This window comes from Leucoraja erinacea, chromosome 6 (assembly GCF_028641065.1).
Source record: "Leucoraja erinacea ecotype New England chromosome 6, Leri_hhj_1, whole genome shotgun sequence".
Classification (NCBI taxonomy): Eukaryota; Metazoa; Chordata; class Chondrichthyes; order Rajiformes; family Rajidae; genus Leucoraja; species Leucoraja erinaceus.
Genome location: NC_073382.1, coordinates 68774765 through 68786892, shown reverse-complemented (window position 1 = coordinate 68786892; position 12128 = coordinate 68774765). Strand labels below are relative to the sequence as shown.

The 12128-nt window shown below is 41.8% G+C and overlaps 1 protein-coding gene across 1 annotated transcript in view; it reads right to left on the bottom strand.

Annotated features, from left to right (window-relative positions):
• Nucleotides 1-5094: 5094 nt before the first annotated feature.
• The window catches only part of LOC129698269 (piwi-like protein 4), a 45003-nt gene continuing 37969 nt past the window's right edge, over nucleotides 5095-12128 (bottom strand). The window contains exons 15-18 of the mRNA XM_055637305.1: nucleotides 9338-9491; nucleotides 7959-8084; nucleotides 7291-7438; nucleotides 5095-5543 (exon numbers count right to left, since the gene is read on the bottom strand). Coding sequence (XP_055493280.1) covers nucleotides 5427-5543; nucleotides 7291-7438; nucleotides 7959-8084; nucleotides 9338-9491 — 545 coding nt within the window. The 3' untranslated portion in view covers nucleotides 5095-5426. The remainder of the gene's footprint in view (nucleotides 5544-7290; nucleotides 7439-7958; nucleotides 8085-9337; nucleotides 9492-12128) is intronic.

Here is a 12128-nt window from a genome sequence, read left to right as displayed (position 1 = left end):
GAGAAAGTGACCCAAGCCACAGATTTACCATCTGCTCTTTTTGTACTGTGATTTCAGTGTGAGAGGCAAACAATGATTAAGGGAAGTATTGGCAAAAAAACCCCCATTAAATGTGTAAAGTGGGCAACCTACAATAGGTGAGGTGGTACAGTGGTGCAGCTGTAGAGTTACTGCCTTACAGTGCCAGAGACCCAGGTTCGATCTTGACTACGGGTGCTGTCCGTACGGATTTTGTACGTTCTCCCTGTGACAGCGTGTGTTTTCTCCGGATCATCTTCCTTTCCTGGATCCCATGTGATCTAATCCTACAGAGCAGCCTACCATGCAGATACCTATTAAACGCCTTGTTGATGTCCATGCAGACAACATCTATGGGTTTGTCATAGCCTCTTTGGTTACTTCTTCAAATAAACTCAATCAGATTCGTAAGATATGATCTCCCGCATACATAATCATGCTGGGTATCCTTAATTAGCCCGTCTATCCGAATGCACATATATTTTAACCCTCAAAATCGTCTTCACAGATAGTATGCTCACTGGTCTATAGTCCTCAGGCTTCTAAGAGAGATTTTTCGACTTCCATCACAGTGAGGAATGCGGAGGAGTCACTGGGGTGGATGTTTATGTTAAAATGTATTTTGTGTGTTCCGTTGCTTATTATTTGTTTAGTGGTCTCAAGCACTATTGGTTATTGACCTTAATCTCAATAGTTGAGCACAGCATTTCATCTCACGAAATAACATCTTTTCCTGTTTCACACACAGAACAATTCCCTTTATCGCATTCTACATTACCAATCACAAGGTGGCACCTCTCATGCTCATTCCTAACATATTCATCTTTTCTTCACTTGTCCTCAAGTCTTTCCTTCACCCTAACACTTTAGTGAACACATTAGCACTCCTTCCCATCTCACATTTCACACACTTGGCTTTACATTTATAGCTTCTCTCATGATATTCCCTGTTGCATTTCCTCCCAGTGCACAGACTACATATGCACAAATCACACACAATTCCACTCGCCTTTCCCACAGTTACTCACTGTCACATCACGGCAGCATGGTGGCGAAGCGGTAGAGTTGCAGCCATACAACACTTGCAGCAACGGAGATCCGGGTTCGATCCCGACTACAGGTACAGGTATGTACAGGTACATACAAACTCTGTACGGAGTTTGAACATTCTCCCCGTGACCGGGTGGGTTTTCTCCGAGATCTTTGTTTTCCTCCCACATTCCAAAGACTGACAGGTTTTTAGATTAATTGGCTTGGTATAAATATAAATTGTCCCTAGTGTGTGTCGGATCGCTGGTCAGTGCGGACTCGGTGGGCCGAAGGGCCTGTTTCCACGCTGTATCTCTAAACTAAACAAAAAACTAAACTAAACATTAGCTTGCTGCAGAACAAAATGTGGTTCAGTGATTGAGTCAGGAGTAAGATCAGAGAAGAAATATGTCACATCTTGATTCTTCACCCAAAAGGAGCAAGAGGCATCATATACAAAAGTTTGGGAATTAAAATTGCACAGCCCTCATGATGACAATTACATACAGCCTGAAGCTTCACCTTTGACTCTGATATGATGCAGGAAGTCAATAATAGTTTAAAAATGTTGAAACAGCGGTCTGCGCTTCACACTATTCCAGACCGTGCATTGCGAAAACGTTTATGATTTAAATAATTAAATAATGGTTTATGATTTTATCATTTAAAAGAGAGCTAAGCATTACTGAAAGTCTTCAAAATGGCACTTTTTGTCCAAAGAATTCTGCAAAGATGGCTTCACCTTCCTCAGTGTCAGTGAGTTCCATTCATTCAGCCAACATTCTGATTCCAGTAAAGATAATTTATGAAAATCTTTGGTAAAATGTGTTCGTTCAAATGTTTCTTTGATATGTGAAAGGAGGAGAAAAATTAACTTATGGGTAAACAGGAAATCTTTTTTATTTTTCCGACATCGTTGCTCCTATACTGTATGTGAAACATCTTCTTTTAATGATACAAGAGGAGTCATCAAGTTAATGCTGGCTCATGAGCAATACCGTCAGTCCTTTCCCCCTCCCCTATATTAAAGAATCTTAAAGAAACCTGGTCTTGATCCCTCCTCTCTCATTAACTACCACCCAATCTCAAACCTCCCCTTTCTTTCAAAAACCCTGGAGCGTATCGTTGCGTCGCAACTTCATTCCCACCTCCTTGCGTATAACCTACTTGAACCCTCCCATCTGGCTTTCGCCCCCTCCGTAGCACAGAAACAGCTCTCCTCAAAGTCCTCGACGACCTCCTCACCTCTGCTGACACTGGTTCCCTCAACATCCTCATCGACCTGAGCGCAGCCTTTGATACAGTGAACCATAACATCCTGCTCACCAGACTCAAAGACCTTTGTTCCTACCTTTCCAACAGATCCCACTTCATCTCTCTCCACAACCACACCTCTGCTACAGCCACAGTCACTCAAGGCGATCCCCAAGGCTCCGTACTCGGCCCCCTCCTCTTCATCATCTACATCCTCCCTCTTGGTCAGATACTCCGCCACTTCAACCTGGACTTCCACCGTTACGCCGATGACACCCAGATCTACCTCGGCACCAAATCCCCCCACAAGCCCCCCCCCCCCCCCTCTCTCATATCAACTCCCGTTTGTCAGCTATAAAAAACCTGGATGCAACATAACTTCCTCAAACTCAACAGCGATAAAACAGAATTCCTCCTCATAGGCTCCAAATCTACACTCAGCAAAATCAATAACCCCACTCTCACCATCGACGGCACCACTGTCTCCCCATCTCCCCAGGCCCGCAACCTTGGCGTGATCTTTGATTCCACCCTCTCCCTTGAGCCTCACATCCACCATGTCATTAAAACCTCCTTCTTTCATCTCCGCAACATCGCCAAACTCAGACCCTCTCTCACACTGCCCGCTGCTGAAAGACTCATCCATGCCTTCATCTCCTCCCGACTGGACTACTGCAACTCACTTCTCCTTGGCATCAGCTCCACCTACATCAACTGACTCCAACTGGTCTAGAACGCAGCCGCCCGACTCATCACCCACACCAAATCCTGGCATCACATCACTCCAGTCCCCAAACAACTTCACTGGCTTCCCATCTCCCACCGGATCACCTACAAAATCCTGGTCCTCACCTACAAAGCCCTCCACCATCTGCCCCCCCCCCATATCTCACTGACCTCCTCTCCCCCTACCAACCCTCACGGTCCCTCAGATCCACATCAGCCGGTCTCCTCTCCATCCACAAGTCCAACCGCTGCAGTTTTGGGGACAGAGCCTTCTCCAGGGCAGCTCCCAGGCTCTGGAACTCCCTCCCCCAACTGATCCGCAATTCTGTGTCCCTCACCATCTTCCAGTCCCGCCTCAAGACCCATCTCTTCACCTCTGCCTATCCTTAGCCCCACGTCCCCCTCCCTTTTCATCTGTGCTTGAATTGCCTCATATTGTGTTTTGAATTGAATTCTGTCTTTAATTTGTGAACTAGTCATGTCTCTACTATTTATTTAATTCCCGTTACATGTTTTTCCTCTACTTGCTAAATTTTTGTAAGGTGTCCTTGAGACTCTTGAAAGGCGCCCATAAATAAAAGTTATTATTATTATATCTAAGTGACCTGTTCTCACCCATATGTCCATCAACTCCATCTTTAATTCTTTTTGCCACCTCCCTACACAAAAGGGGAATGTTTAGTAACCAGTTTACCTCCAAACACATTTTGGGAGTATCTGGAAGAAAACACATTTGTCATGAAATGATGGTGAAAATTGTGTGCGGATGGCTCCTGAGGTCAGGATTGAACCCGGGTTCCAGGAGATGTGGGGCAGCAGCACTAACCGCTGCACCATCATGCTGTCCCAAGAAAGCATGGCGTCTATCTCTCTGAGGTTGTCAGTGGGAACCTCAGAGTAGTGTCTCCTCTACCGCTTGTCCGCTAAAAAATGCCCAGCTTGGAGTTCAACAGGAAAGCAGGACCGGGGAAACAGTGAAGGAGCAAGGGGATGGGCAGCTATAAAAACATTCCTATTATGAAGAGTTCTAAAAATAGCGTAGGACAGGCCCTTAAGGAAGTGACAAAAGGCTCAAAGGGTGGTTGAATGGTGTGTGGGAGAGAATAGGTTGCAAGCTGCAGGGAAATAGAGAGAATGGGACTGAAAGAAGGCGATGGGCCATATGCTTTGTCTCAATGTCATCATAATTAAGTAATTAAGTATGTGGAAATGATTTGAGTATATTCCTTGCAAGCATCCATAACCAATATCTTCACCTCTCACATTGTAGGCTCCTTTAACTGGGGAAAGTTTATCAGTTGATGTCTTTGCCAAGTATTTGCATCCTGCCCGTAAAAAAGATTCTGACCTTCCTGCAATCCATTAGTCAAACTCCCCCTCACATTCCCACTTTGACATTTCTGTCTTTGACTTCCCACACTGGTCAAACCAAACCCAGTTCTAATTTTGGGAACTGTGTTTCAAATGTCTCTCTCACATACTGCAATCCTCATGTTTTTGAAATCGTGGAAACAGGCCCTTTGGTCCACCTAGTCTGTGCCAACCAGTGATCCCCATACAGTCCCCTTTTTGTGTAGCTGCTTTGATAGGTGAAATCCTACCTGATACTGCCATTTGTTTAGAGGTTTTGGTAGTACAGAGCTCAACATCTTGCCTCAAGGAGCACGACAATTCAGTCAACATAACACTGAATTACAGTAGGATCTAGTTTATGGAAAAAATGACCCATCACCAAAAATGCACATACTTGTAAAGGAATCCTTTAATTAACATAATGTATCAGCTTTTTAATACCTTTAAAAAGTGGACAGATATGAAATATAATTTTTGAGGAGTAATTGTAAAATATGCAATATGAAAAACCCATCAAAAAGTACAAATCAAGTTAACTAAACAGTTTAGAAATGAAAGGACTAAGGAATAATCTACTGTAACAGATTAATACTCTAACGCGAGTCCTGTACCTTCACCAGCCTTACAATTAGTTTACTGATTATAACATAATTATCAAAGATTATAATTTTAGATTAAGGTACTCCAAAGCAACAATACAAAGTATTAAAAATATTCAACCTTAATAAAAAATCCAACGCAAATACAACACTTTCTTGTGTGCTTATTTACTATCTTTTAGGCAATGTTTAAGGCTGACCATTGCCACACTAAGAAATATAACATTCTATTCTCAAAGATGTATAGAAAGACCAACAAACGTGTAACAGGAATATTGTTTCATGTAAATGTAAATTATGCTTTTAGAGCAAATCTAAAATCTCCAATATAGTTTACTTGGAGACTTCCTAAAGCAGAGATTATTGTGGATGTCAAAAACAACTGAACACGCATAACATTTTTGTTTTTTTCAGAAAGAAAGGTCACCAATTGCCTGGTTCCTGGATTCACAGGAAGAAAAGGCGATCGGCCAACTCGAGGTCGGGTTCTCTGTGAATGTTTTCGGCCACCAATCTTGTCAGCTTGCACGCATATTGACATGGAGCAGGAACACGTATCACACCCTGCAACAATGCAAAACAAATGTAGGTATTCCTGAATATCAATGTATTTCCCAAATGATCCACCGAGAACATAAATTGTCAATTACATTAATTTTAGTAAGAAGTGAGTTGAGCACTTGATGACTTCATGGTAATCATGTACTGGTTCAAGATAGTTTCATTATAAGGGTCACAAGATGGTAGCAACTGCACAACTAGCAGATGGAGTTTTCTACCAAGGCACAGAAGGGACATTCTATTCAATATTGAAGAAAGATAGTTGCAACACATGCACGTCACAAGATCCTACTTTTCATGAAATTAAATGGGATGACATTTTTTAAGTGGATGTAAGGAAGAAAAGTTTGACAGGCACTACATAGGAAAATCTTAAGCTTATATGAAACCTGCTATATAAAATAAAATCCCATCTGTTTTAGTTTTCAATGTCATAGATGATTTCTGTTATTAACCAAAAAGTGCTTATTACACATTGCTAGAAATAAGACTAATTCTACAGAAATTCTTTCTCACTGTGGCGTTTTACAGAAGAAAATACAGAGACTCCCCAACTTACATAAAGGTTACATTCAGTAAACCCTTGCGCAAGTCAGATTGTACGGAAGTCAGGATCATTTGAAAACTAGGTGGGAACAAAGAACTGCAGTGTGGAAGATAGCAGCGAGTCATGGGAGAAGGAGGAGGAGGCAGTGACGGGGGGGGGGGGGGGGGGGGGGGGGGGGGGGGGGGGGAGGGTGCGGTGGAGTGGACAAAGTGAGGGGAGGAGGTGCCAGTGGAGGGGGGTAGCAGACAGGAGTGGCCGACAGGAAGAAGTAGCTGCTGGTGAGAGTAGAGGGAGTGCCACGGTGACCGAGCACGAGCTGTCGATGAAGAAAGCACTGTGGGTCAGGGGCTACAATGAGAGCCACAACAACAGCCGCATCAACAGGATGGTGCAGCTACTGGTGAAGAAGGGCTCGCTGATGCACCTCCATATAAAGAATTGTTGGAAACAGCTTCTAAATGTATGAATTGATAAACTATCAAATTATTTATCAAGGAAAAATGGAACATGGTTACCAAATGTTGTAATATTAATGAATTATGGAAGTATATTCAACAATGGAGCATCTAGATTAAAACGGACAACAACATTTTAATATTACTTGAATTTTTCACTATATTTATAAAAAATAAATTTCTTCTGAGGAAGCAAGTGAATCTGCACCCTCAAAGTCTAAATTATATTAAACTGGCACAACACAACATAAAGCTTAATTCCCTTAATTCACATTTAGTTAAATGAACAGTTGTAGATAGTAAAATGTTTAGAAATTCAAATTCAAATACTGCTTTTTATTTTAAGTTCAACTCCAGCATCAAGGCCTCTTTTGATTATCAGTATCAGTATATCTTTATTGTCATTTCCTGAGTACTCACATACCCAGAGGAAACAAAAAAACGTTGCTCAACCAGTGTCCATTCAGTGTGCAGTACATATAACAACAAGTAAATAGAAATAAAAATACATATATCATGAACAAATTAGATTAAACACTCTACTCTCTACTAAACATAAAGATTAGCTTATTTTCATGAAGAGTGCATCACAGCCCATTCATTTACACCGGCCAGCTGATTCCACCTCTGAAAATCGAGACAATGCTAAGTTTAACACAAAACAATAATTGAATTATTTTATTGATGTTGAAGTGATGACAAAACCAGCTCTAAACTAAAAATCATTGTGATGAAAATGTTGACTTACAGGCCAATTGTAATAAAGGTGACACAACTTGTAGGTCAACCGTTGTGTGTGATCTGGCTTCATGCAACTGTTATCGTAAACGACATTGTAGTGTGTGGGCGAAACTGTACCTTGACGTGCACACTGACTGATTAGGAAAAAGTCATACCTATGAATATCACACAACAAAATAAAGTCAATCTCATTATATTGTGATCAGTCGGCTATTAATATACGAGGACACCTTATTGGCTTTAGAGGTAACATTCTGAGTAAAAGGGCCAAAGCTTCCATTGGCCTCTGACAAGGTCATGACAGCAAAGAGATTTCCATCTGCATATGGTAAAAAAATCTGGTTCAGTCACTCGGGATGACCATTATTAGAGGCTGGCAGCACAAAGGGGCAAGGTTGTAAATTATAGAGCAAGGGATGAAGCAGATTAGTTGCTCAGGGAGAGGGAACTGGGTATTACACTTTGTTGAAGTCCCCCAAACTACAGCTGCAGGCCTGTATGGACTTGTATCTGCAGAGCACTGAGCCCCGGCTGGCCTGTGCTTCCAACCAAACCTCTCAAAAACTGCAGCCTAGTCAGACTGTAGTGACTCAGCCAGGGTGATTGCCTCCAGCGCTTTTCAATGAATGCCAATGTGATGTGGAAATTACTCCGCTCATTTATACTCTCACAAACCATTCAGGACGAGTCACTTCACTGTCAATCAGGGTTCCGACTGGTGGATTTTGAAGCATTCCATTCGTGTCAGCGAAGAATCGACAGGTCCCTTTCTTCCGAACTACAATTATGGTAACTTTGGGGCTAAAAAGATCAAGACTTCCATTAAAACACACCCAAAATACTGCAGATGTTGGAAATATGAAATCAAAACACAGGATGCTGGAAATACTGAGAAATCAAATAGCATGAACAGAGAGTGACAAATTATTATTTCATTGGAAATTAAAAATGTTCACCACTCAATTGTGCACTGAGCTTATGATATGTTACGTGTGCATAAACCCAGGTTAAAAAAAATGGGAGCATTGGGCCGTTAGGACCTTCTGTCATTCAGTATAATCAATCAATCAATCAATCAATCAATCAACCTTTATTGTCATCTTGCAAGCAACAGTTGTACAGTGCAAAATGAAAAGACGTTTCCCAGTGAATAGCGGAGCATCGCACATGAAATTTAAAACATTTCACACATAATAACACTAAAAAACTAATCATGGCGGAGAAGCCTCACAATATTCCCACGCTCTCCTCTCCTTAATACTTTTGGCATCTGAAATGTATCTATCTCGTTCTTAAAGAGATTTAGTCACTTGGCCTTTGCAATTGAAAAAAATCAGATTCACAGTCTCTGAATTAAGAAATTTTTCCACATCTCAGTCATAAGTCTCTTGCCCTGTAGTCTGTGGGCCCCAAGCAGAACACTCTCCCCACATCCAGTCTTTTGGAAGCTTCAATTAGAGCCTCACTCATTTTTCTTAACTCCAGTGAGTACAAACCTAATCGACCTAATGTTTACTTATATAGAAGTTCTGTCATGATAAGAAACCCATTGGACGAGCCTCTGCTACACTCCTTCTCAGTTCGGTAGAGTTTATTTTATTGTCACCTGTACCGAGGTACAGTGAAAAGCTTTTTGTTGCGTGAAAGGCAACATATGATTACAATCGATCCTTTTACAGTGTATAGATACATTGATAAGGGAATAACGTTTAGTGCAAGGTACAGCTAGCAAGTTCAATCAAGGATAGTCCGAGGGTCTTCAAAGAGGTAGATAGTAGTTCAGCACTGGTCTCTGGGTGTGGTAGGATGATTCAGTTACCTGCCAAGTTTGTCCTTGGACAAGCCCAAAGGGTCACAAAATACCCCAGGTGTGGTCTTTGCAACACATTCTAGCTCCTTTACTCTAGTTCCATTGTTATGACGGGCAACATACCATCTGCCTTTATTACTGCTTATGAACCTGGACATTTGCTTTCAGTGGCTGACGTGTTAATTAGTGAGTTCATTGTTCAAGTAATACAGTAGTTGCAGTAGATGCAGTAATGCAGCCTTACCTATAATCTGAGTTAACTTCCTTGAAGCTGTCAAGTATTTGGGGCACTTCATAGTCCACCAGTGTCATTAGTTGCCCATCTCCCACACCATCACGATAAACCACAATGCGGCCCGGCAAATCATGATTTAACTCAAGCCATTTACGTAACGCACCTATGCAACATCACGTCATCAATAAGATTAAAGTTGATGGTTATTATTCTGGTGAATAGAATATTTTTGCTTGCTATACATTGACTGGAAATCCAGTATCAGAATCAGGCACTGCCAAGAGAGACGGCTGAATAACTTAATATACAGTGCTGTTTAATCTAGCTTCACACCCAGTGCCTTATATGTAAACTCATGTTTGAATAACAAAGACATTTAGAACCTTTCACTTTAACGAGTTATCACAGGCTGCCTGGGCAAACCTGGCAGTGGGGTCTCACATTCTGCTTCTGACAGATGGTTGCTTCATGCAGCCTCTTCTGCCTCGTAGAAGGGCTTCTGGCATGGAGGTGTCCAGCACCAAAGATCCTATAGCGGAGTGCACAGCTCACTATCGAAGCTCAGTTACTGTCCTCAACAAAATTATAACTCATGGCATCAATCAGACAGTGTCTTATAAATTATTACTGAAGTCAAGGGACAAAGGGAAGCAACTTTTTATCCTCTCATATCATTTTACTGAGAGCAGCTGAGAGGAGGAGCAGCAAGGGAGATTTTAAATGCAACCGTTAATGAACCAGAGTGACTGCTGCTGGTGTTGTGTAAAAGGAAGAAAGGCACAGCAGAGTGGTCTTTTGGCGGCAGCCATTTTGGGAATGGCTGTGTAGAGGCAAAGGGCAGTGTGTGGGGGTAAGGGCTGAAGTTTGGGTTCAAGATTCTTCTGCTAGGAGGCTGAACAGAGGCTGATGGTTAAGGCAAGGTTTTTTGTTTTGAAACTCTTCTTTGGTCTTAGAGCATTGGGGATAACAGTTAGGGCACTGGTTGGTATGCTTGTCCTGCAGATTGTGGGAAATTAGAGAAAACTCCCAATGCCTCTGAGGACTACACCAGTAAGTCCAGGTGACTTACCATGTGCAGGAGCTTAGACTACAGTTGGATGATGTTAGGATTCACCAGGAGAATGGGAGCATTATAGAAAGGAGCGATAGTGAGGTGGTTACACCTAAGGCACAGGTAGTAAGTAGATGGGTCACCAGGAAAGGGAGTAGGCGGCGAGTGCATGAATTTAGTTGTACAAATACATAGTTCCCGGAAAATTGTGTCACAGGTATATAGGGTGGTGAAGAAGGCTTATGACTAGAGCCGGGATGTTTAGGCGCTAAAAATCTCTGAAATAGGCAGGCAAAAAGGCATAATAAAATTACAAAAAAGGCACAAAAAAGGCATTTATAGACAAAAAAGGCATAAAAAGGCATTTATTTCCACCACCAAAATATGGTTAAAAATGATAATTATAAAGGTATACTACATAAAATGACCAAAGTTGCATGGTTGCACATAACTACCAGCATTTTTTCAAATTATCTGGTGTTGAACTATGCCGTCTGTCCGACAGAATATGCTACAGTTGTGAAAAACTTCTTTCTACCCCAGCTGAGGTCACTGGTGCATACCTGAAACAAGCTACAAACTCTACATTCCATTCGGTATCTTGTGCATTACAACTACCTTTGAGAACTTTAACTAGGTTTTGTATTTCTTCAAGATCTTTGTTAGCTAAAATCACACTCTCACATTTTCCTTGTATGTCTTCACCTACATCACAAGGAACTTTAAGTACAAAGTACAGCAAGTGAAGATTTAAACAACTGAGCAATAGTTCAGTTCTTTAACTTCTCCAATACTTCCGATGTCAAGAAATACTCCTTTGATGGTTGACCTGCCTCCAGTATACCAATTACCATATTGGCAACAAATCTCCCCACAGCATCAGTTATCTCGTCTATTGAGATCCATATTTTGTTGCATGCAACTTCATTTCTAATTTTCTGCACAACAATGTTGAAGTTGCTGTCAACATAATTTTTCCGTAATGATGACTCCCTAAAAAACCTCAGAGATTTGTTTTCCAATTTCTATAGTGGAATTCCAGCATCAATGAATGCGTTGCACAGATCACTCGAAAACTCAGATATGCGATTGGAGCCAGCAATAAATGTTGTGAGGAGACAACCTTGTGTATTTCCTACCTTCTGTTTCTCTGTCACCAACTTGTGTTTAGCTGTCTATTATACATGCGTGGAGATGAAATATTTTTTCTCATGATTCACTGTTTTCTCACATACATTGCAAAACAGCACACAGTTGTCTGTAGAGAATATATCACTCCCGTATACTCACACCAAATCGTTCAGTTTTTTACAGGGTGTTGACTTGACTTTAGGCATTTTTGATGCTTGCAAAGGTAGATCCTACAGGAACGGGGATGCAGACCTCTACAGGCATGCCAAGTACAAGCTAAGAAGAGGAATCAGAGCTGCCAAAGAAAGGTATTCTGAGATGTTGAGGAGCAAGTTCTCAGCAAATGACTCTTCTTCAGTGTGGAAGGGCTTGCAAGAAATCACAAGCTACAAGAGGAAAACCCCTTGCTCCTTGGACAATCGTCAGCTGACCAACGAACTGAACGAGTTCTACTGCAGTTTCGATAAACAGAAGCTTAACCCTGGTAACTCCAACCAACACTTCACTCCTACTCACAGCTTGACTCCAGTTTGAAAAGACTGGACCCTTCCCCACCTACTCCTCCCCAATCACCACTTCACACCTACTTAAAGCATGACTCCTGTTTGCAAAGACTGG